Below are 26,758 nucleotides of genomic sequence, written 5' to 3'. Positions count from 1 at the left end.
TTCAGTTTGGAAAATTGTTTTCAGTCTTCGGATCTCTTCAGTGTTAAACAATCACTTTTAACTTTATTTTCTAAAAATCATGATCTAGTTATTTTTCAAGTATACTTGGGTTAACAAAATGCAGCAGTGGGGTGTGCCTTGTAGTAGCTCAACAGACCACTTTTTTACATTCCTTAGAAATAAGATATGGCTCAGCATTTTAAATCATAGCAACAGTTGATAAGAAAAACAGCAAAAAGGTAATCATTTCCATATGGAAAGAAAAGGAAGAAACCAGTGAAGCTGTGAACTGTCATTTTTCCACATGAAAGTAAGTCACCACTAGTAGATTTGGCAGAAAGGGCAAATGTTCCTATTTGTTTCCCATTTTACATTTGTTAATACAGTGCATGTGACGTCTTCTATTCAAATGCACGTTCCCATTAAACGCATTTGCCAATTTTCAAGTGTGTTTTGTCCTGAGTGAAACCCACATCTTGTATTTATCAATGTCATCAAGCACTGTATTTCCTTGGAGATAATTTTCTCAAGTGAAATTTTGGTGAAGCTCTTACCCCTTGCACTGGAAAGCACGTAAGCATCTTCCACACCAGCTAAAAATCTTAGGGAATTTTAAAGCACTAGCTGAATAAAATCAATTCTACTTTGGCATTCTAAGATCTAAAAGATAAACCAGTTTTCTGATGCCCAGAAAATATAAGACAAAGCTAACATTTGCTTACTTACTTTGTATTTAAGCATGATATACATATTTAACAAAATCCTGACATTTCTTTTTAAATAGCTGCTTAAAGTGGAAAACTTTACCCTTTTATAGAGTAAAAAATTTGAATAGATGTTCACACTATAACATTTGACAATAGCTCCCTCTTGTGGTTCGAATCGTTCACTTCAAAGATGAATACAAACAACAATTGCAATTTCTAGGCTTAAATTTGTGCTGTGAAAGTTTAGTTCACATTTAATGATTCCTTTTGGGAAAAAAAGATGGAAGACTTAGGGACATGGAGACAAAACAGAATATGCCTTTTTTTGGATAGTTCCAGAGTTCCAAATTTTCAGCTAAGTGTACCCACATTTCTTTATAGAAGCACCAATATTTTTTCTTTCAAGTGAAAATTCCAGGTAGATGTTTTCTCTGAAAACATGTTGTTCTCCATGTAAAAGGCCTTTCTCCTTTCTGTGGGGTATGCCAAAGGAAACGGCATTTAACTTTGTTACTTTAACAGATAGGAATTTGAAAGCCTAACAGAGAGGGTAGTACTAAAAATATTTTAGTTCAAAGATGATATAAGGTTCTTTTTCCCTTTTCCAAGATCAGAGGTTGCAATAACTGGCAACAACTTGTTCTAACAATGTGAAACTGTCCAAAAAGTCCTCTTCTTCAATTCCAAACTTTGTGTATTGATGAATATAGGCTCTGGTGAAAGAAACAGAAAATGTAAAATAAAAACTGTCAGGCAAATGAGTAACTCTTAAATAAATCAAGCAATACATAGACCTCACCAAGCTCATGAACAGTTGAAGAGGGCAGAATCTTTTGAAAGTCGTAATTTACTTCAATGTTTATTCCAAAGATCTGAAAACTTTCAAACTTTATGTGAAGCCCCCTGTCTTTTTAGTGTCTAAGACAGTAATAGTAAGAAGCACTAGGAAAACATTTATTCAACATCCTATAGACATTACTGGGTTTAATATAAACTCTAAAAAGTGTCTGAGAAGTTTTATCTAAGGCTTGAAACTAGAAATACATTAATCCAGTTCTAGGAAGGAAGTGAAGCCTCCCAATACCCACCCCCTCTCTTAGTGCCCTGTACCTGCCAAAATGTTCGGAGGTAAGAGAAATGTTGAAAAGAATATCAAAGCAGACCTGAATTAACTTGATGTAATAATGGCTGCTACAATGTAATGACTGTGGGAAGAGAATGATACCAGAAAAGGACAGAATTCACAGCCCTAAGGAATGGGAGTTTAGGGCCAGGATGCAGGGGGTCCTTGAGAATTCTAGCAAATCAAAGCAGAGGCATGTCCAATCATTTGCAGAATTTTGCTTTGAGATTAATTGTGGCAGGGTTCAGGAAACCTGATAACACTTTTCTTAGTATCAAGTAGACATTTCTTAGTATCAAGTGGAGTTGAATTTGCAATATTTCCTACTGAGTAAGATCAGCACATTCTTCTGAGTCTTATTTTCAAAAACTATCCTTTTGTCCCCGGCTTATTTCTACTTTCATTTAGAAACTACTTGTTTAGCCACCAAAAAACTATTAAAATTAATAAGTTCAGCCAAGTTGAAAGACACAAAACCAGTATTCAGAAATCTGTTGCATTCATATACACAAAAAACCAGCAGAAAGAAAAGTTAAGGAAACAATCCCATTTACAGTTTATTAAAAAGAATAAAATACCCTGTAGTAACTCTAACCAAGGAGAGGAAAGATCTGTACCCTGATATAAGACACTGATGAAATAAACTGAAGAAGACACAAACAAATGGAAACGTATTCCATCCATGGATAGAGAATTAATACAAAATGGTCACACCAGCCAAAGCAATATACAGATTCAATGCAATCCCTATCAAAATACCAGTGGCATTTTTCACAAAAGTTGCAGATAATCCTAATACTTGTATGGGACCACAAAAGACCCCAAATAGCCAAAGCAATCTTGAGAAAGAACAAAACAATGTATCATTCTTCCTGGTTTCAAACTATACTACAAAGCTATAGGAACCAAAACTGTGTGGTACTGTTACAAAAATAGACATACAGATCAATGGAATAGAATAGAGCCGAGAAATAAATCCACACTTACATGGTCAAGTAATATATGACAAAGGAGGCAGGAATATAACATGAGGAAAAGACTCTTCAATGAATGATGTTGGGAAAATTGAACAGCTATATGCAAAAGAATGAAACTTGATGACTATCTTACACCAAACACAAAAATAAACTAAAAATGAATTAAAGACCTAAATATAAGACCTGAAATCATAAAATTCCTAGATGGAAACATAGGTAGTAAACACTTAGACATTGGCCTTAGCAATTTTTTTCTGGATATATCTCCCCAGGCAAGGGGAGAAAAAGCAAAAATAACCAGTGGGACTACATCAGAACCTTCTTCATAGCAAAGGAAGCCATCAACAAAATGAAAAGGCAAACAAACTACTGACAGGGAGAAGACATTAACAAATGATATATTCAGTAAGGGGCTAATACCCAAAATATATGAAGAACTCATACAATTCAACACCAAAAAGACAATTTGATTAAAAAATATGCAGAGGACCTGGACTGACATTTTTCCAAAGAAGACATACAGATGTCCAATAGGCACATGAAAACGGCTGAACATTACTAATCATTAGGAAAATGCAAATCAAAACCACATGAGACACCCTGTTAGTTGGAACAGCTAGCATCAATAAGACAAGAAATAACACATGTTGGCAAGGATGTGGAGAATAGGAAATCCTTGTACACTGCTGGTGGAAATGTAAATTGGTGCATCCACTATGGAAAATGGTATGGAGGTTTCTTAAAAACCTAAAAATAGAAATATCATATGACCTAGTAATTACACTTATGGAAATTTACCCAAAGAAAGCAAAATCACTAATTCAAATAGATATTTATACTCCTATGTTAATCACAGCTTTTTTACAATAGCCAAGATATGGAAGCAACATAAAATGTTCATCAATAGAAGGATAGATAGAGAAGATGTGGCATAATGCAATATCACCCTTAAAAAAGAATGAAATCTTCTCCCCACTTTTACTCAACATAGTACTGGAGGTCCTACCCATGGCAATCAGACAACACAAAGAAATAAAAGGCATCCAGATTGGTAAGGAAGAAGTTAAACTGTCACTGTTCATAGATGACATGACATTGTACATAAAAAAACCCTAAAGAATCCACTCTAAAACTACTAGATCTAATACTGGAATTCAGCAAAGTTGCAGGACACAAAATTAATACACAGAAATATGTTGCATTCCCATACACTCATGATGAACTAGCAGAAAGAGAAACCAGGAAAAAAATTTCATTCATAATTGCATCAAAAAGAATAAAATACCTAGGAATAAACCTAACCAAGGAAGTGAAAGACCTATACTCTGAAAACTACAAGACACTCATGAGAGAAATTAAAGAAGATACCAATAAATGGAAATACATCCCATGCTCATGGATAGGAAGAATTAATATTGTCAAGATGGCCATCCTGCCTAAAGCAATCTACAGATTCAATGCAATCCCTATCAAAATACTGACAGCATTCTTCAATGAACTGGAACAAATAGTTCTAAAATTCATATGGAAACCACAAAAGACCCCGAATAGCCAAAGCAATCCTGAGAAGGAAGAATAAAGATGGGGGCATTATATCCCTGTCTTCAAGCTCTACTACAGAGCCACGGTAATCAAGACAATTTGGTACTGGCACAAGAACAGACCCATAGACCAGTGGAACAGAATAGAGAGCCCAGATATAAACCCAACCATATATGGTTAATTCATATACAATAAAGGAGCCATGGACATACAATGGGGAAATGATAGCCTCTTCAACAACTGGTGTTGGCAAAACTGGACAGCTAAATGCAAGAGATTGAAACTGGATTACTGTCTAACCCCATACACAAAAGTAAACTCAAAATGGATCAAAGACTTGAATGTAAGTCGTGAAACCATAAAACTCTTAGAAGAAAACATGGGCAAAAATCTCTTGAATGTAAACATGAGCAACTTTTTTCTGAACACATCTCCTCAGGCAAGGGAAACAAAAGTAAAAAATGAACAAATGGGACTACATCAAGCTAAAAAGCTTCTGTACAGCAAAGGACACCATCAGTACAACAAAAAGGCATCCTACAGTATGGGAGAATATATTTGTAAATGACATCCAACAAGGGGTTGACATCCAAAATATATAAAAAGTTCACATGCTTCAACAACCAAAAAGCAAATAACCCGATTAAAAAATGGGCAGAGGATATGAACACACACTTCTCCAAAGAAGAAATTCAGATGGCCAACAGACATATGAAAAGATGTTCCACATCACTAATCATCAGGAAAATGCACATTAAAACCACCATGAGATATCACCTCACACCAGTAAGGATGGCCAGCATTGAAAAGACTAGGAACAACAAATGCTGGCAAGGATACAGAGAAAGGGGAACCCTCCTACACTGCTAGTGGGAATGTAAGCTAGTTCAACCATTGTGGAAAGCAATATGGAAGTTCCTCAAAAAACTAAAAATAGAAATACCATTTGACCTGGGAATCCCACTCCTTGGAATTTACCCAAAGAATACAAGTTATCAGATTCAAAAAGACATATGCATCCCTATGTTTATCACAGCACTTTTTACAATAGCCAAGAAATGGAAGCAACTTAAGTGTCCATCAGTAGATGAATGGATAAAGAAGATGTGGTATATGTACACAATGAAATACTATTCAGCCATAAGAAGGAAACAAATCCTGCCATTTGCAATAACATAGATGGAGCTAGAGGTTATTATGCTCAGAGAAATAAGCCAGTCAGAGAAAGACAAATACCAAATGATTTCCCTCATTTGTGGAGTATAACAACAAAGCAAAAAGTGAAGGAACAAAATAGCAGACTCACAGACTCCAAGAAGGGACTAGCAGTTACCAAAGGGGAGGGGTGGGGAAGTGTGGGTGGGGAGAAAGGGAGAAGGTGATTGAGGGATATTATGATTAGGTCACATGGTATGGGGGGATCATAGGGAAGACAGAGTAGTACAGAGAAGAAAAGTAGTGACTCTGTGGCATTTTACTACACTGATGGGCAGTGACAGCAATGGGGTATGGGGGAGGGGATCCGATAATACGGGTGAATGTAGCAGTCAAATTGTTTTTCTTGTGAAACCTTCATAGGAATGTATATCAATGATACTTTAATTAAAAAAATGAAATCTTGCCATTTTGCAACAACATGGATGGAGTAAGTGAAATAAGTCACAAAAAGACAAATACTATATGATATCACTTATATGTGGAATCTAAAAAACAAAACAAATGAACAAACAAAACAGACTCATAGACACAGAGAACATACTGGTGGTTGCTCTTGGGTAGGGTGTGAGGGTAAGTGAAATAGGTGAAAGAGATAAAGAGGTACAAATATCCAATTATAAAATAAATGACTCATGGAGATGAAAGTAGAACATAGGAAATACAGCCCATAATATTGTTGTAGCTGCATGTTGATAGATGGTAACTGCATTGTGGTGAGAGCATTTAGTAATGTATATAAATATCGAATCACTATGTTGTATACCTGAAAGTATATTTTAATTAAAAAAGCAAAGAAACTACTCATTAGTCAACAACAATAATAATATTGAACAATTATTGAGCATTTACTAATCAGGCAGTATACTAGGTTCTTTTACATAATTATCTCATTTAGTTCTCACCATATATCCTCTCAGTTTGGACCCACTGTGCAGATGGAGAAATGAAGCCTAAAGTAACATCCCCAAAGTTTCATATGTACAAATAGCCATGCTTACTCCATGCTGTAAATGGAATGTGTTCTCCCAAAATTCATATATTGTAATCCCAACCCCCAAGGTGAGGGTATTCAGAGGTGAGAGGCATGTGGGTGGTGATTAGGTAGGTCATAAGGGTGGAGCTTTCATGAACAGGATTAGTGCCCTCATAAAAGAGGCCCATCAAGAGATGGAAAAAGATGGCAGAGTAAGAAGGAAAGGTGGAAACCTCCGCCCACAAACACCAAGGAAGCAACTACAGCAAATCACAACTCAACCTGAAAACCACCTAAAGACTGCAGAACAGACCACCTACACCTGGGGAAGAAGAGAGACCACACAGAAAAGGGGAAAGTGGCAGAATCACAACCAAGCAGGACCCAAGCTCTTCCCCCATCCCAGTGCACATATGGGAGGAAGAGGAACAGAGCAGGAAGGGGATAGGTGTCCAGGAACTCTGCACACCTGGCCCCGGAGATTGAGTCCACATGCATCAAGTTCCAGTGATTGGCAGGGCTGGACATCAGGGACAGTTGGAGCACTCTGGGAGTCTGAAACTCCAGCTGCTTGTGGAAGACAGGCAATGCTCTGCTGGTTCCACTGAGACCCAAAGCAGAGGCAGCCATTTGAAAGACTTGGCAGCAGTGGGAGAGGTGCCAGAGGGGTGAGGGTTGGACAGAGCTCTCTCTGCAGGAGAAAGGGCAGGTGGATGATATGTCCCCAGCCCTCCCTTCACCCAACATCTCAGGAGCCCCAGATGCTCCAACCCCCTTGCTAATGGCTCAGCCCCAAGGTGCTTTCCTGCATGCACCCACCCACATGTCAGCCCCCTTGGCCCAGCAGCATCAGACTTTGCTGACTAACAGGCAGAAGGAGGCTCTCAGCCCTATCTCATCCCAACTGGGGAGGTGCCTGCAGGAGCCAGTTTCAAGAGCTCCTTTCTCCCTGCAGGCATTGAAGCCCAGTGCTGTATCCCTTGACTCCACTATGGGGTCACGGCAGGACTCACTGCTGCAATGTGACTGGCTACACCCCTCCCTGCCTCAGAGCCTCAAAACCACCCCTCCTTTGCTGGAGGGCATCCCTGCCATTGCTGTAGGGCAGGAAGAAGGCGGCCCTGCCCACAATGATCCCAAAAGAAGCCACGGCTCTGATCACAAAGGGTGGGATAAAGCAAATTGCTAGCCACAGTGGACTGAGGCCACTGCCAGCAGACAGACAGAAAGGCAGCCATGTCCACTGCCCACCATTAGCAACTGGGGCTCCATTGCAAAGGAGAACCAGGCACTGGACAATACAGTCTTGAGCTTCTGGGCCCCACAGAATGTCTTCTTCATAAAGGCATTACTCTCTAGACCAGGAAGTATAGCAGATCCATCTAATAAAAAGGAAGTAACACAGAAACCCTGACAAAATTAACAGGCAGAAGAATTTGTTCCAAACAAAGCTATAGGATAAGACACCAGAAAGAGGGCTAAATAAAATAGAGATATTACCAATCTTCTTAATAAAGATTTCAAAGTAGAAGTATAAATATGCTCACCTATCTGCAGAAAAGTATTGAAGATCTTAGGGAGGACTTCAACAGAGATACAAGAGCTGAAAAAGAGCCACTTAGAGCTGAAAAATACAGTAACTGAATAAAATATACAATGGAGGGAATGAATAATAGATTGCTGCAAGTAGAGGAGACAATGAGATGGAAAATAGAGAACAGGAACACAACAAAGCTGAGGAAAAGATGGAAAAAATAATTTCTAGTAATGAAAGAATGAAAAGAGAGCTGTATGACCAATCCAAATGAAACAATATTTGCATAATATGGGTATCAGAAGGAGAAGAGAGAAATAATGGGATAGAAAGTCTGTATTAGGAAATAACTGTTGAAAACTTCATCAATCTGGGCAAAGAAATAGACTCAGGTTATAGAAACTCAGAGAGCCCTTAACAAAAAGGAGCCCCAGGATGATAAGATCAAGACATATAATAATTAAAATGGCAAAGATTAAGGGTAAGGAGAGTATTGAGAACAGTCAGAGAGAGAGAAAAGATTACTTACAAGGGAAACCCCATCAGGCTATCAGCAGACTTCTCAGCAAAAACTTTACAAGCCAGAAAGAGTGGCATGAAATATTTAATGTACTGAAACAAAAGGACCTTCAACAAAGAATCCTCTACCCACCAAGATCATCATTCAAATTTGAAGCAGAGATTAAAGAATTCCTTGACTCCACTATCAAGGAATCAAGGAATTTATAACCACTAAACCAGCATTACAGGATATGTTAAAGGGACTGCTGTAGATGGACATGTTCCTAAGCCTAAATAGTTTTCAACAGTGAAAATAAACCCAAAGTAAAATAGTAGACCAATTAGCTATCAAGAAAATACAAAGTCAAAACAAAATAGTATAACCAACTATACAGAAAATCACTCAAAGATACACAAAAACTGCAGATTATGACATCTAATACATAAAGTGTGGAGGAGGAAGAAGAAAAAAAAGTAGTTTTAGAATGTGTTTGAAACAGAGTAATCACCAACTAAATATAGACTTTTATAGAGTCAGGAAGCCATCCTTGAACCTTATGGTAACCACAAACCTAAAGCCTATAATAGATACACAAAAAATTAAAAAAGAGGAATCCAATCACAACACTAAAGAAACCATCAAATAACAAGATAAGAGTATAAGAGAGGAAGAAAGGAACAGAGAGGAGCTACAGAAACAACCAGAAAACAATTAAGATGGCAATAAAGCACACACCTATCAATAATTATCTTAAATGTAAGTGTACTGTGCACAAATCAAAAGACAGAGTGGCAGAATGGATAAAGAAACAAGACTATCTATATGTTGCCTTCAAGAGGCTCATTTCAGACCCAAAGTACACAGACTAAAAGTGAAGGGATGGAAAAGATATTTCACACAAATAGTAGGGAGAAAAAAGCAGGAGCAGCAGTACTCATATCTGACAAAATAGATTTCAAAACAAAGAAAGTAACAAAAAAACAAAGACATTACATAATGATAAAGGGATCAGTCCATTAAAAACATCTATGTACCCAACATAGGAGAACCCAAATATGTAAAACAAATACTAACAGAATTAAAGGGGGGAAAATAATAAAAGAGGCCCATGAAAGCTCCTTTGTCCTATCTGCCATTTGAGGGTGCAGCAAAAAGACACCATCTATTAACCACAAACTGAGTCTTCACCAGGCATTGAATCAGCCAGCACCTTAATTTTGGACTTCCCAGCCTCCAGAACTGTGAGCAATAAATTTCTGTTGTTTATTAGCCACCCAGTCTATGCTATTTTTGTTATAGCAGCCCATACAAAGATACTCTGGCTACTGCCTTGTGTTTTAACATTATCTACCTAAGATTAGAAAGCTATAGAGATTTATTTTTTACTTACTTTGAAGCAAACATATTCCATGCTTTGCCCACAACCATATCAAGTGGTTTTACTAAGAACTGGCTATTGCTGACCAATGCTGCAGACTTCTCATATTTGCTAAAGGCTCGCTGGGTTTTCCATACACTGAAAGCATTCACAGGTTCTAACCAGGAAGTATACAGGGCTGGATCTTTAAATCCCCCTATAGTAAAAAGACAGAAATGTTGTTTACATCATAAATTATTAGTTCTGGGAACAAATAAATGTATATTTTATTTTCTATTTCACCAGAAATCTTTTGTTTTACCTTTTAAAACTAGCTTTGTATTGCTTTTGGATAAATGATCCACCTTTGTATAAAGAAAAAGTAACAGTTCACACCATTCAGGAAAGTATTAAGAAATTTAAAAGTCAACTGAACAGCTGAAATGCCACCAGCCATTTTACTGACCCTCTTGTGAATGTAATTTTACACACATGCTTTTCTGTAACCTTCAGTTTTCATTTACTAATGTTGTGAGCCTCTTTTCCATGTCAATAAATATCACTCATATTTAAAGTCTCCTTATATGAATATACCCTATTTTATTTAACACATTTCCTATTGTTGGGCATTTAGATTGTTTCCACATTTTTGTTAGTGTGAAAGATATTGCAATGAATATCTCTGCAGGTACACCTCTCTGCACCTGTGCCATTTGCTCTCCATAAATTTTGGAAGTTAGATTACTTTATATATCTTTTTATTCTCCTTAAGTCTAAAATGAAGAACATGTAAGAAACTATACCATCTGATTCACTTGAAATGACCTCTTCTTAATTATTACTAGTGTTTTTTATCTAAGGGAATTACAGGGACTAGGTTGTTTGGTTTTCTTTATATCACAGCTAGAAGAAGCCAATTTCATATGGCTGAAATCAAGTACAGATAATAGAAACCTAGATACTTGCCACAGAAATAAAAAGCTAATAAAAGTACTGCTCTTTCAACTTCCTGAAATTTTTTTAACAAAATGACTGTCACAGAGACCACAAGCTGTGCCCCATTACCTGTTCTCCCCTCTGCTAGAGTAACAGAGCCCCTGAATTTTAGCAGTGCTCACGGCCCCCCTTGCAGCCACGTGTGGCACATGACTCAGTCCCAGTCTAAGGGATAAAAGCACAAGTGTGGTATGTGACCTTAGAACAAGTAGGCCTTCCTGCCTTTGCTCATTCCTTTGATTTGATGGCTGAAGCTCAAACAGATGTCTTGGACCATAAGGAGGAAGCCCCAAGGTGAGAACAGACAGATTCAGGAAGAAAGAGTTAAACTTGTATTTGTTTAAACCATTTCTACTTTGGTGTCCAGTCACATACTAATTGACACATTGATTACATTTTGCTTTAAAGCACATAGTTAATATTTTCCTTTCTTTAAGAAGAATTTCAGGGATTTCCTTTTTTTTTTTTTTTACTATGTGTACCATGCATGTGTACAAAATGTACATCTTAATTTTCACCTTAACTTCTGCTTACCCAGATCTGCACTGTGCACATCTTTCCCACGAAGGATAACCAAGTTAGCAATGGAAGTATTAAAACGAAGCTCCTTATTGAGAGACATTTTACCAACAGTAGGAAGTCCTGATGAGGGTGGCCGCACCTGCCAATCGATACCTACCAAAATTTAAAAAAGGAAGAGATTTTATAAATGGCCTTGAACAAGATGAGAAAAATGTATTAACGTACTTGACATAAATTTTTATTTGGTAAGTAAAAGGTTTTTTTCTGTTAAAAGCTTAAAAATTCATCTCTGGTTGATCTAAAGATTCAAAGTATTCAATCCTGAGAAAAGAGTAAAGTATTCATCAAATATTAAAAGATGGTGGTAGGTGCATATGATGGAATTCTATCCAGCAATAAAAGGAAACTACTGATCCATGTAACAGCATGGATAAATCTACAAAGCATTATGCTAAGTGAACACAAGCTTGACTCAAAAAATTACATACCGTGTGATTCCATTTATAGGATGCTTTGGAAAAGGAAAAACTGTAGAAACAGAATTCAGATCAGTAGTTGCTAGGGGTTGGGATGAAGGCAAGAGACTGCCTACAAAGGGGTATGAGGGAACTTTTTGGAATGATGGAAATACTTTATCTCAGCTATAGTGGTGGTCACGTACTGTGTAAGTTTGTCAAAATTCATAGAACTATACACATAAAAAGGGTGAACTCCACTTATATACCTTTATGAACAAACAAAATACATACAAAAATGTTAAGAGATGTAGAAACAAAACAAAAATAGGATTGGAAATTACTTAGTTGTATGGAAATACTAAGAAAACACTCAAATTATACAGTGGGTAGGGATAAAATTCATTGTGCAGTAACACTGATGTTCAGCAAAAATAGAAATAAACAAAATTAAAAATTAGCATGCAGAGCTTAATAGGACACACGAGCCAATTTAAAAATTGGAAAGATGTCTGAATAGAATTTCACCAAAGAAGATAAACAAATGGCTAATAAGCACTGACAAGATACTCAACATCACGGTCATTGGGAAAATGCAAAGTGAAACCACAAGGAGACACCACTTTGCATCTATTAGAATGGCTATAATCAGAACTATCAGCTGTTGATCAAGGATGTGGAAAAACTGAAACCCTTTTAAATTGCTTGTGGGAGTGTAGAATAGTGCAGTAACCTTGGAAAAGAGGTTAGCAGTTTTTAAAAATGTTTAAAATATAGACTTATCCGTTGACTCAGCAGTGCCACCCCTAGGTATATACCTGAGAGATATCCACACAAAGACTTGTATACAAACATTCACATAGCATTATTCTTAATAGCCACAATGTGAAAATAATCTAAATGTCCATATACTGCTGAGCATAAGGATAAAATATGCTATATCCATTCATGGAATACTATTTAGCAATACAAAGGACTGAACTACAGATACATACTATAACATGGGTGAACCTCAAAAACATTATGTTAAGTGAAAGAAGTCAGACACAAAAGACTACATATTGTAAAATTTCATTTATAGAAAATGTCCAAAATAGGCAAATCTACACAGACAGAAAGCACATCGGTGGTGGTTTAGGGCTATGAATAAAAATGGGGATTGACTGCAAATGGACACAGGAATTTTTTGGAGTGGATTATGATAATGGTTGCACAACTTTGTAAATTCACTAAAAAACTAACTGAATTGTAGTCTTGTAATAAGTGAAGTATACAGCATGTAAATTGTATCTCAGTAAAACTATTCAAAAATTTACCACATGCTGTCAAAGTTGTAACTGTTAGATCTCATCACTCTGTAATACTCAGAAATAAAAAGTAGTAGTCACATCTACCTAAAAGTTTCTAAAAAGAAAAAGAAACAAAGCCAATCCAAAGTTGAGCCCTTGAAAAGCTGATGTTCAAAAACGAAAAAGGAAAAATTGGGCAAATAAAATTTAACATGGGAAAAGAAATAACAAAAAGGGCATTATCCCAGATGAGTTTAAATTTAAAAATTAAATGGAAAATATTTACATTACATACAAATATATACTCCATATAACATTTATAATATAAACATATTTATAGTAATATAATACAAATATAATATTTAAATAATATAAATATATTTATATCAATACAAAATATTAAATACAAAATTATACAAAATTGTGGGAAATAATATATTTTTATCAAAGAACATTTATATATATTTGGGGTAGGCAAGGCCCAAATGTCTATAAAAGATGATTTATAGGTTTAGTCACATAAAAATATAAAACTTCCATATGATAAAAAACACCATATAGACAAAAATGATGTGCAAAAAATGTCTGCAATCCATGTAACAAAAAAGAGGTATAAATCCATATTTCTTTCCATCTGAAACATCATTGATTATAAGAAAAAAAATGTCAATTGTCAAAATATTCACTTAGATTATTAAATTTTATATTTATTGAAAGAGTTCTAGAGTAAATTAGGTTTAAATCTTAGAAAATCATATCATTCTTGAGCAAACATAAAAACATATATATAACAAAATTAATTGGTTAAGGTTTTCCTAAAATGTTTTCTCAGTCACTGACTTCATCACTTCTTTTTTTTTTTTTTGAGAGGGCATCTCTCATATGTGTTGATCAAATGGTTAACAACAATAAAATTCTGTATAGGGGACTCAATGCACAATCATTAATCAACCCCAAGCCTAATTCTCAACAGTCTCCAATCTTCTGAAGCATAACGGACTTCATCACTTTTTGACTCAGCATTAATGATGCTCCTGTTTTTTCACACATTATTGTCCTCTCTGCCTCCAGAACAGCAACAGGCAGCATTTCTTAAAGGAACCCATGAAGCACAGTCATTGGCTTTTCAACTGGCTTTGCAATCACGTAGAGCACGTTTACCTTTGACTCCTGCTTAAGGAATGTCGCTAAACTTGTCTGTTTACCATGATGAATGCCTCTTCCCTACCTCAGCAGAAAACTACGTATTTTTTTCTGGAGAGGATTTGATAGGAGGGTCTCTGGTCTAGAGAACACCAGGCAGAGTCAAGGGCGGGGAGCATATGGCAAAACCAGGAAAACCGTGACCCCTCCCTCTCCTTCCCCCAGACCCCTGGAGCTTTGTCTCAGCCCTTTGAGCCCCACATTTAACACAAGAGACAGGCAAAGAGAATATCCAGGATGACAAATGTACACTGGCTGTAGAGGGCACAAAAATCCAGACTGAAGCAGGGCAGAAGGCTTTAGGAGAAATTTCTTGAAGAAATGAAACTGATAAGAATATTTGAACATATCAAGAAAAATATTTAAGAGAAACACTCTTTCAACTTAGAATAGAATAATTGGTAGGTACATAGAAAAAAACCAAGCAAACAAGAAAACAAGGCAATTATTAACTGCAAAGAAAATAAAAAAATTTTACAGGAAAGAAAACATAATCCCAGGATACTATACAGCCAATTGTGAATAGCATTTACTCAATCATGATAATGTGAAGCTGAATATGGCTTTAACCCAAAGACGACATTACCACATTGGAAGGATGAGGAGAAAGAAGGGTGTATGTAGGGCTTACACTGTGGGGGAAAAACCTACAGTGGGGAGTCCATAGGTAATGCCTAAATAATTGGGGGAAAAAAATGGCAATAAATAGATAAAAACAGTAAAAGAACCAGCAAAAGAGTTTTGAAAAAAATGTTTGCCTCTGAAAAGAGAAAATGGAGGAAAGTTATGGACTGTTTTTAACAAGTAGTTTTGTAGAATGACTTGACTCTTTGTGTGCTTCTAACAAATCATGGCACATACATAGTAGAAAACTACATAGCTATCGAAAAGAACAAGGCATGCCTAAATGTACTGAACTGGAAAGGGCCACAAAATATTGTTATGCTGAAAAAAGGGCTATAGAACAAAGAACCAAGAATACATATAATGTGATGCCTGTTTTATTTTTTTAAGTCTATTTTTGTACACCCTTAGAATTCTAACTCTAGTTCTCACATGAATAAATTAATCCAAACTAGCAAAAATAAAATCACCTAATAAAATTTTGAAATAGTGTTTTAAATAAAACTTAAAAATAAATAATTAAGTAAAACTAATTTAGCTTGGTTCATAGGGCCAAGCCAAAAGCCATGGAAAATTATTCCTAGGCTTTACATTTTAATCATGCCAACATGTGCCCTGCTGAATTGTTATGGATCAATGACTCCCGTGTGCCTTCCATTTACCCCTTTTCGAAAGAGTGTGGGTTCCAGTTATCCTATGCCTGTCCACCCATGGTCTGCTGGGTGGGGGGCTGTATTCAAGGGCTACATGCAAGAAATCCGAGTATATAAATCCACACCTGCACCTGTTTTTAGATGGCAAGATTCTGGATGTTAGGCTGATGTGCTAATGGAATATAACCTTTGGGGGCCTTGGGAGGGGTTAAGTACATCCCATATATGGGAGGACAAGACTCACTAGGGGACAGAGGGTCAGAGAGTGGTAGCCAGCCTCCAAGATGAACCGCCATATCCTTGCCTCCTGGTGTTCAGGCCTTTGTGTGGTCCCTTCCCTCACAGGATAGGACTGGCCTTAATAACCAAAAGGATGGTGTAGAAATGATGGTGTATGATTTCCAAAGATAGGTCATAAACTACATTGTAACGCCTGCCTGGCTCCCCCTTGGATCACTCCTTCCTCCTGCTGCTAGGGCATGTGGAAGCAGGGACACTGCTGATGGCAATATTAATGGGGTCAGTCTTCCTACAGAGCAGTTTGATAACATATGAATAACTTTAAAACTATACCCTTCAACCTGGCTAGTGACATAAATATATTTATTCATATATTCATATATATATATATATATATCAAAACATTCAGTCAAAGGTCTATCTGTAACTATGAACAATGTTGATGTCCTAAAAGCCTGCATGGGAAAATGACTAAGCAAACTATGGTTTATTGACCTAAGAAAATTCAGAGCAGCATGTCTTAAAGTACCTGGAGGAACACTGTGTTCCTTGAGATGTTAACAAGTATTGCTAGAAAAACAGGTACTGTGGCCAAAACATTCAGGAAGCATTACTTTAAGATGTGAACTGTCTACTTATCTCCAGGCTTCATGCACTATACTCTAAAATCCAAAAGGTGTTATAAGTACATGTAGAGAAAATCCACTTTCATAGTATTGAATCCTGTTATCATCATTTGTAGTAAAATATACACTACTAAAATAATACACAGTAGTGATTTTCAGTTAAATACGACAGACTGAACTATCAGTTTATGCTACTCTCTCCCCAAATCTCACTAACAACACAATGCAGGATTTTTTTAAAGGCATAAACAAGAAAATAGGGAATGGGAAAGAAGATAATGGCAACAAAATTTTGGAAGATGGAAAGCAAGTGAACATGACTTAGCAACCAGGGAAAATCTGAAGCTTCTGCCCACAGTGGATGTCCTGGAAGTAGGCCAGGCACTTCTAAAAGAGGAACACAGGACAATTAATTAAAAATCTCTATGAGAAGCATAAGAGCCCCAGGCCCTTGCCCACTCCCTGCAGAAGGTGGAGTGACCCCCTCCATCCAAGAGGAAGGTTTCTACCAAAGAAAGGCCAAACCAGGAAGGCTCTGGCCTCAGAAACACCCCGCTGGGCCACTGTTCCAGGCTCTGAAGATAGAGCAGTAAACAAAACAGATACAAATCCCTGCCCTCATAAAGTTTACATTGTACTGAGATAAGTGAAAGATCCACCCTAAGGAATGCCAGAATGCTAGAGACAAGGAGGAAAATCCTGTAAGATTCAAGAGAGAACAAAACAGGAATAGGAATCAGATTGATGTGGGACTTCTCAACAACACTGAAAGCTGGAAGATAATAGAGTAGTGCCTTCAAAATACTAAGTAAAAATGGTCTCAATCTCAAATCCTATACCTGGCTAACCTATCAAGCAAATGTAAGGGCAAAATAGAGACATCTGCAGCCCTAAACTTTTTACCTACCCTGTACTCTTCCTTAGGAAGCTCCTGGAGGGTATGGTCTATAAACATGGGGGAATAAACCAAGAAAGAGGAAGATTCTGAAATCTAGGACATGAGGGACAGAACACAGAAGGAAGCAGAGATGCCAGCACTGGCTGCTTATCAAGCCTAGAGAGCAGCCAGCACAGACAGAGCAGCAGGATGAAAGCCTCCTAAAGGGACCTCTCCAGCAGATAATGAGAGTAATAGATGATCTGATGGGCTTGAACATGTTGAGAATGGATTCATTTTTATGGAAAACTGTACAGATAGATTAGTGATAGGCATACAGAATAAGTATATAATCTGTGTATATATACATGGCTGAACTGTGAATAATATTTACATAGCAAAAATAATACCAACACTGAAAACTGATCTGACCCAAAAGTATATTATAACTATACTGGGAGGAAGGAAGGAAATAGAGGTGTGTGTATGTGTAGAGGGGATATAAGAAGATTCAATTTTCTATTTCACATTAGGAAGGCAATTGGTTATATCTAAACCTAGAAAGTAAATACAGTATAAGCAAGGTATTTAGAAATACAGAGGAAAATTCCAGAAGAAACAGCTAAAACCATTGAAAGTAGTTTCAGGTGGGCAGCATGGAAGTACAGGATAGGGAGCTGCTCTTTTCCTCATCATAAATTCATACTGGACAAATAATTGACTTTTTAAAAAAACTGAGATATAATTTACATACAATGCAATGTATGGATTCAAGTATACACTTAAATGAGTTTTGACTACTTGATTTTTTTAAGCTATGTTCATATATTACTTTTGATAAAAATAAAATAAAAATAAATGTCACACTCATCTGAAATTTTTTGGGGGAAATAAAACTGAGAAGTGATTAATAAATCTTCTTGGTGAATTAATAAATGTCTTGGTGAGTTTTTGCAGGAGCCTCCCTGGCTAGAAGAAGGCACCATTATTTCAACTGGCCCAAGTCAACTTTGAGAACTCCAGTACAGGCATTTTTCCCAGCTTGGGGGCTGCATATTTTTAAAATACCCTTTACCTTCTTCCATTTTTGCATTACAAATGAGCATCTGTCTCAAATGCTTGAGGAGGCCAGCCCAAGTAAATGAGCTATATGCCAGTGAGTTCTCAGACAGTTGAGGAATGTTACGAACACCCAGCATCTTGAATTCAGGATGGGGAACTAAATGCTCCATTAAGTCTCCTGTAAAGAAAAAAAAAAAATGAACCAAATTTTTAAATTCCACATTGTTTCTCTTGGCACATACATAATCATGACTTGATGGTTTTGTGGGCCAAATGTGTTTTCTCTTCCCAAGCCAGAATTGCTTATATTTTAAGACATAAATAGAATTTCAGAGACAATGCCTATTCCAGAACACATATTTGCTTCATTCTGGCACCTATTCTTAGCATGAGTGAGAAAACATGCTTTTCCAAAAAGGAAACAAGAGTTTAGAAGCTAAGTAACTAGAAATGTGAATGAAATTTTAAGTTTAACCCTAGGAAAACAAAGTAAGCATGGGAGCTAATATGATTTCATTTGTCATTCTGTGTTTGTTAAATATTTCTTGGGAAATTTTCCTAGATTTCTTATTTATTTTATCTGGTTAAAGGATAATCAGAACCTGTTAAAACCAAACTCTATTAGGAAAGAAGACAGGATTAGCAATTTCTGAAGACAGGAATATGCTTATCTTTAGAAACTTGTATTTGTAATGAAATAGAATTGAGGAGAAAGGCTCATTTGTTTTGCATTCAGAGCTGTTTTATATATTTTTAGAAAATACCTAGAGCAGAGAGAATATATTACCATAACATGAAATGTATGTTTAATAACAACTGTTAGTGCAAACTTGTATCCTATGTCCTAATGAAAAATACAAATTTTGACACAAACATCTACAAAATGCTGAACAAATTGATTTTATGGCTAGTGAGTTTCCTCTAAACATAATCCTTTTCTGTAAAATACCTAGAGCTGAATTCTATTGCATAATACAAATAAACAAACAGAAGTCAACAAATACTTCTTGAGCACTAATGCATGAATTATTCATTATCACAATCTGCTTTTCCCTCTAGGCTTCCTGTTCACCTACTCTCAACTTAACCATTCTGGAACCTTGTTAAGTAAGATCCTGCAGTGGACTGAAGGTTTGTGTCCCCCAGATTCATACATAGAAATCTTAACCCCCAAAGGTAATAGTATTAGGAGGTGGGGCCTAAAAAATCTTTTTTAGACACATTATGCCTGGGATGTCCATGAAATATGTACACATAGATGTCAGGAAGGCTGCTGCATGTAGAAATCTAGAGCTTAGGGAATTGGCAGAGTTGGAGATAAACTGGCAGGTTGTAGAACACAAATTTACAAATGGCATTTAAAGCCATGGAACTGAGCCAGTCACCTGGGGAGAGAGTCTAAGACCAGCATTTAGAACTTGGGAAAAGGAGGAGGAGCCAAAATAGAATAAAGGAAAAAGAGAGGAGTAGTCACTGAGATAGGAGGGCAGTCAAGAGAGGGGCTGTCAAGAAGACAAAGAAGAGACTGGGAAGACAAGGGATCAGCCATGCCAAATTCTCCTGAGAGGCTGACGGACATGAGTGCAGCGGAGGGTCCATGGAATGTGGCAATGTGGATATGCTTGTGACTTGTAAAAACCAATGTCAGAAAAGTGATGGGGGACAAAACTAGATCAGAGTGGGTTGAAGAGTGAACAGATGGTGAGGAAATGAGGACAACAAGGACAGACACCCCTTTGAGGATGACAGTTCTAATGAATAACAGAGAATAACAGCAATCACAAGACATGATGTCAAGGGAGGATTTTTTTCAGTGTGAGAGATGCCGTGAGTAGTCGTATAATCCAGGAAAGAAGCATAGTTAATGACATGGGGGGATAGAATTAAGTTCCTGAGAAGAGGGAGGGAATGGGAGCCAGGACCTCAGCAAGAGGCTGGCCTTTGACAGGAGTGGGACACTTCTCCCACTATGACATAAAGTGAAATGCAAATGTGGGCCCAGCACAGAAAGGTTTGTCACATTGTGGTGGGAGTCAAGGGAGCTCCTGTCTAACTAATTGCCTTTATTTTCTTGTGCAGTTCAGTGAGTTCAAGCCATTACAGTCTCTCCAGGGAATGCGCAGACCAGCTGCAGGCTCAACCTCCAATCAGCTCTCCACAAGCAGCCCAGTGGATCTTTTCAGAAGTAAAAGTCACCAACCTGCTTAAAATCCATCATTGGCTTTCCCCAGTTCTTAAGTTGAGGAAAGCCTTTAAATGGCTTACAAGGATCTGCCAGGTCTGCCCCTGCTCACTACCCTAGCCTTAGATTTCAGTCATCCCTTACAGCATTCTCTACACTCCAGTAACACTGGATTTCTCTCTGTTCTTGATGTGCCATGCTTCCGTCTGCCACAGGGCCTTTGCACACTCTATTCCCGCTGCACATGTTATTCCTTTCTCCCTCCCTTTGCTTAGTCAACTCCAAGTCCTCATCCAGCTCTTGCCTCAAGTATTATTTCCTTGAGGCAAGAAATGCCTCTTTGGCCTAAGTCTGGTTCATTTGTGACATATTCTCTTGGAACTGCACTCCTTTCCTTCAGAGTATTTAACTCACTTTATAATTACATATTCTTGGTGTAATTATTTGTTTAAAAATAACGGTGGGTTTCTTTATGAGGTGATGACAGGATGGTTGTACAACTTTGTGAATATGCTTGCAAAAAATCCACGGAATTGTACACTTTGAATTAGTGAATTGTATGGTATGTCAGTTATATCTTGACGTTGTTGTAAAAAAAAAAAAGGGAAGGATCCTGAAGAATGGAGTCAGTGAGTATCCTCTACTCTTGAGAAATTTAGTAAACGATCAAAACTTTTCAATAGGACTGTTCAGAGAGCTAAGCACCTCCTTAGGAAGGTTTTTGAGATGAGAGAGACATGAGTATATCTGCAGGCAGAGGGGAGGAGCCAGAGAAGACTGCCTTTGAGGCTTTCAGAAGGTAAGACTTTCATACAAATAACATACAGGAGAACAAATACCTAATGGATTTCTTCTGTAGTGACATGAGCCTTCTAAAGAATAAGTAGGCTGGAACACATTTCCCAGCTGATGTGCAAGGACCTGATTTATATCTTTAAAGGAGATATGCTTGATATCCATCAGTTTTGCACAGATCTTATGAACAGCATCATTCTCATGAACAAGGAGGGCATCTGAAGATCGGTACAAGTGAGAAAGAGTCAAAATGGAGTTGTAGTTCTGAACAATAACCTGTAGAGAAAAAGGTCAGACATAAAAAAATAAGGAAAGAATAGCAGTTAAGAGGGTAAATTCAAAGGGCATCCTGCCTGTATTCAAATCCTGGCTCTGTCATGCTCTAGCTCTATGATCCTAGACAAGTTATTTAGTATCTCTCTGCCTCAGTTTCCATACTTGAAAAATGGGCATAATAATTACACTGGCCTAGAGTTGTGAAACTTAATGACAGAATGCAAGTATTTTTAGAACAATGCCCTGTATATAGTATGGGCTCAAAAAATGGTGACTATTACTATCACACCTTCTTCCTATATCATTTCCTATAGTAACTTATCTCACCTCCATTTTTAATATTTCTCCTATGAGGCTCATCAACAGGGAATTGTCCTATATAGGAATTTCCTCACAATGGAAAGAAATGAAAATTCACTGAAGGCTGGCAATGCACAATGAACTCCAATGTGATGTCAAGGTCCCTGCTTCACATACTTTAGCCAGAGGGACTACCACAGGAATGGGTTTCTCAGAAAAGATGCACAACTGTCTTTGGAATCTTTAAAAATAAGGATACCTCATTCATTTGGAAAAGTTTAAGCAAAGTTAAATGAATTGTTCATGAAAATACCATACCGTGTAATCATTTCTGATGCAGTTAACATTTCCAAAGAAAGTTGTAAGGTCAATCTGTTAACTACATTTATTTCAGCTGCAAAAAATACAATACAGAATTTTCAATATGTTCATACCTCACCAGTTCCATAAGGCCATATAATATGATTCATTTTCAAAGAGTCTGAGTACTGATCTTGTAAATTCTGTGTAATGAAGGCTCCTAGTCCTGATCCTGTGCCCCCAGCCATACTCATTATGATGAAAAAGCCACTCAAAGAGTCACATTTCTCCACTTCCTTCTGGATTAGGTCCATTATAGATTCTTTATGCCTGGGTCCATGAACAGAGTAACTATGCAATAGGAATGAAAAAAACACCTTTCAATTTAAACCAGAGACATGCAATACAGAAAGAAAGATAAAGGATAGAGAAGGCTTTTTAAATCTATGGAAGTGAACTAACTCTCATGAAAGGTACAGCTATCCTGATTGACATTTTTTTTTGTAATTTTTATTATTATTATTTTTTATTTTGGTATCATTAATATACAATCACATGAGCAACATTGCAGTTACTAGATTCCTCCCATTATCAAGTCCCCACCACATACCCCATTACAAGCACTGTCCCTGATTGATAACATTTTAAATATACAAATTAAATATATATAACAGGTGGATAGGACTGCTAGTAGTGAATTTACTGGGTACACAAAATTCTCTTTTATAAGCCATTCTTTTAGCTGGGAACTTCAATTAAAAGGTAGTTCTGCAAGTTTGTGGCACAACATAATATTCAATATTCAAGACAATACCCCTAAAGCAGTGGTTCTCAAACTTTGCTGTATGTTAAATCTCAACATCTGGGCTTCATCCCAAACCAACTAAAATAGCTTCTGGATTGAGCCCTAGACATTGAATTTTTCCCAAGAACCCCAGGAAATAATACTGCTTTGTCATATTCTCCTGTTAGCTGGAATACCTGCCACTTAAAGATAATGTATCGATAATAAGTTAGGTGGCAGAACGACAGTGAAGTAGAATAGTCAGCTACAAGAGATCCTTGGTTCCATCATTACCTAGACCTGAAGCACAGACATACATGAGATAGAATGACAGTTTCTCCTGGGTGAAGTCACAATCTAAATTTTAGAAAAGTAGTTTCAAGATTATGCACTTGGTATATCAACTGTGTGGTTTTAACTACACTGCCTATTAATCAACTATGTAGCTGTATCTAAACTGAAAATCATTGGAGAATTATTCTTACCCATATGCCCAGTTGTTTCCAGAACCTTGTTTTTGACAGAAGCATGAATGCTGGCCATATTTCCATCGGCCAGACTGGGCAGCCTTTGTGACTGTTTGATTAATAACTTTAGGTTCCATGTCAACAAGTACAGCCCGGGCAATTGACACTACAAAGGGAAAAAAAAAATCAAAAGAAAAATATTTTGTATATCTTATTTGGGTTAATTATGGGCCTAAAGGTTAAAAAATCCAACGGTTGAGGATAGAAAGGTCTATAATACTGCTTCGAAATCGAGGTGGGTAGCAGCAGATATATACAGATGGTTCATAATGTGTAGCGTTCTATTAAGCAGGATGAATCAGTATGGGCTAAAATGACCACTTGTAGACTTGTCAGGTCTACAAGCATCTGTTGTGTGCTTACAATGTGCTGTATACTGTACTGGGAATACAGAGATGAAGACCACATCAATCAAGCTCTAGAAGGACTAGTGGGAGAGATAAAACATCAATACTTAATCACAGTATGATGTGATACAACCCAAGACAAGAGGTACAAAATACTATGAGCATAGCAAGCAGCTCAGGATCGTTGAAGCAGAAGGTGGAGAAAGAGGGGGTGAAAAAAGTGATGGCTGAGGATGGAAAGCAGGCAGGGCTCAGATCTTGGAAGTCCTTACATGCAATGCTTAGAAGCTTAAAATTTATCTTTTAGGCAATGTGAAACCACTGCAAATGCTCAAGCAGGGGAGGAACAGTCAGACGTATTTTTAAATACAGCAATGTGGAGGATAGATGTGATAGACACGAGAGTTTATGCAGGGAAACTCAGAAGAAGTGTCTTCTTGAAACAATCCAGGTGAGAGAGGACAAAAGCCAGACAATGAAGTGGCATTAAGGTGATAAGAGTGCAGATGGAAAGGGGAGAAGTTTCAAGAGATACATAAGAGATAAATTAAGCAAATCTTGATGTCTGATGGTATGTGGGCAGTAAGTGCCCAAGTTTTAAAGGAAAGATAATGAATGTGTTTGGGTATGGATATGCTGAATTTGGGGAACATGTGGGAGATATGGGTGAAGATGTCCACTAATCAGTCTGCAGTCTGCAAGAGAGGCTAGGCTAGCCATTTTAGAATCACTAGTGTAAAAGACATACCAAATTAGGAGAGTAACTGAAACTGCCCAGAGAGAACTATACAAATGAGGACAGAGAAAAGCCTGAGATGCAACCACTGGAGAAGAAAAATTCAGAGACTAAGGAGAAGGCATTTCAAGAAGGGAGTTTTATAGTTAATGTTATAAAATTTGGTAGAGAAGTTAAGCCAATTAAAAAAAGAAGAGCAGCCATTGGATCTGATAATTAGGAGATCACTGGGAACTTTTCTTAGAGCAGCTTCAGCGGTGTTATAGAGGAGAAACAGGATTACAGTTGGTTAAAGAGTGTTTTCCTTTGAAAACTTAGATGAGAAGGCAAAGAGATATGGAAGAAAAAAGCTACAGTCAAGAGACAAATTTTATTTTGTTTGTTTGGTTTTAGATTGATGAGTTCTAAGCACGCTCACATGCAGAGAGAAAGATGCCACTGGAGAGGCAAAAGTTATTAATGTAGAAACAAAGGGCTGAGAGACAAGTCATTCCCAGTAAGATAGGAAGGGATTGGGTGTAGACACCGGGTGGAGGAGGGCCTTGCTTTGAAGAGACCGGTTATGTCAGAGAAAAGAATAGGACTGTGGACCACACATACCTCCATTTTCCTCCTCATTGAAGAATCTTTCTTTGCAAGATGCTTGGTATGCCTCATTCTCTCTTTTAGAGCAGAGTCCCTGGGGACAGTGTGAGTCACTAAATAGAGCATCAAACACTTCAAAACCAATCTGATTGCCACACTGACCAAGCTGCATTGTTACTATTGACATGCTGAGACACAAATACGGCCTATTCCTTTAAGAAAGTGAGCAACCTGTAACAGAAAAATATAGGCTTTGAGAACTACCACATTACCAATACATAAGGGATAAAATGCCATATGTGTTAATATACATCAGTAAAAAGTATAATTTTAAAGTGCTATATATGTGTATGTATACATACATGTATATATAGTATATGTATAGCACCATATATATGTATATATATATAGTCTTATAGATGAAATAGCTATGTTGTCTAAGAAGCCAATCATTCAAGGCAGTTGTTCTCTTTATATGCTTTTGGGATTTGGGATTTACTGTACACAAATCCATTCATACACAGCTCCATAGTTTACAAAATCTGATTTGTAATCTTAATTTTCCTAAACATGCATTTAAAATGAAATGAATGCTGGTTGAGGGAATTCACAGTACACATTTCAGACCACAGGGATACATAAAACACAGAAGTTAGCTCAACAATGGTACACTTCATTAACATTAATTTTCTTTCTTCTAAATAATGACTACTGTCTCCACCAATCACCTTTCTGGTCTGGTAACTACAATAACACTTTAAGAAAGACTTTGTATTTAGCTCAGGCAGGACAGCAAGGAAGATGAAGTATTAGAGCAAGTCTTCACTATTTTTAACAATAAAAAGAAACAATTTTTGGTAAAGACGTCACACCAGGTCTATGCAGCACTATAAAGAAGAGTGGTTCGTGATCCAGACTGTACTTATAATTTTCAAACAAACCTGAAAAAATAGGTATCACTATTCTCATTTTACAGATAAGGAAATTGAGGCTTTGAAAGGTTACGTGACTTCCGCAAGGATAGTGAACTAGTAAATAGCAAAGCAAAGCCTCTCCCTTTCCCCACCAACCTCAAAAGCTCCCCATTAACCCCACTCACTGACAGCCCCAGGACGCGCGACTTCTGTCCTATTCAAACTTCAGAGAGCCAAACGTCTCAGTACACGCATGCTCACTTTCAACACCAAACGAAACCTACGGAGAACGAATGCGCATGTCCTACAAACGAAGAGTTTTGTTATGGACTTTTTTCCCTGTTCAGAATGGTTAATCAGGCATGTTCAATTTTATCAATTTAAGACATGGTACGCATGCTCACGGTCCATTTAACGCTTTAGCTGAAAACTCGCACGGTCTGGCTTCCTAGAGAGGCTTCGTCTGTGGCTCTGCGCATGTTTCTGCCAGTACTTGGCGCCTGGCATTATTTCTACGCATGTTCATTGCCCA

General features: G+C 37.3%; 1 protein-coding gene and 1 long non-coding RNA gene across 6 annotated transcripts; one reads left to right on the top strand and one right to left on the bottom strand.

Annotated features, from left to right (window-relative positions):
* Positions 1-934: 934 nt before the first annotated feature.
* Positions 935-26,752, bottom strand: TUBD1 (tubulin delta 1). Of its 5 annotated transcripts, none has more exons than XM_037004060.2 (9): positions 26,631-26,752; positions 25,328-25,543; positions 23,603-23,750; positions 22,468-22,684; positions 21,502-21,733; positions 18,494-18,658; positions 11,464-11,604; positions 9,967-10,150; positions 935-1,420 (listed from the first exon to the last, which is right to left on the bottom strand). In XM_037004060.2, exons 2-9 carry the CDS (start codon positions 25,497-25,499, stop codon positions 1,318-1,320), a joined length of 1,362 nt encoding a protein of 453 aa, XP_036859955.2. In that variant the 5' UTR covers positions 25,500-25,543; positions 26,631-26,752; the 3' UTR covers positions 935-1,317. The 5 variants fall into 5 exon arrangements, with proteins under 5 accessions (XP_036859955.2, XP_036859954.2, XP_036859953.2 ...); XM_037004059.2 differs by having other exon boundaries at positions 26,511-26,646; XM_037004058.2 differs by lacking the exon at positions 26,631-26,752 and adding an exon at positions 26,412-26,624.
* LOC118969570 (uncharacterized) lies at positions 11,563-21,578 on the top strand. The gene is made up of 3 exons (XR_005057482.2): positions 11,563-11,696; positions 19,540-19,611; positions 20,560-21,578. It is a non-coding gene; the product is annotated as an uncharacterized lncRNA (long non-coding RNA).
* Positions 26,753-26,758: the final 6 nt, after the last annotated feature.

The sequence above is a fragment of the Manis javanica genome, chromosome 4 (assembly GCF_040802235.1).
Source record: "Manis javanica isolate MJ-LG chromosome 4, MJ_LKY, whole genome shotgun sequence".
NCBI lineage: Eukaryota > Metazoa > Chordata > Mammalia > Pholidota > Manidae > Manis > Manis javanica.
The sequence above is the reverse complement of the archived record's forward strand: the minus strand, read 5'-3'. Positions and strand labels throughout refer to the sequence as shown.

What these genes read in the sequence shown, in the direction of transcription:
- TUBD1 (XM_037004060.2), bottom strand. Translation starts at nt 25,499, where the DNA reads ATGTCAATAGTAACAATGCAGCTTGGTCAGTGTGGCAATCAGATTGGT. An exon ending in CAATGAGGAGGAAAATGGAG is followed by an intron (nt 23,751 to 25,327) that starts GTATGTGTGGTC and finishes TTCCCTTTGTAG; the next exon opens with TGTCAATTGCCCGGGCTGTA. An exon ending in TGGAATATGTTTGCTTCAAA is followed by an intron (nt 1,421 to 9,966) that starts GTAAGTAAAAAA and finishes TTCTTTCACCAG; the next exon opens with AGCCTATATTCATCAATACA.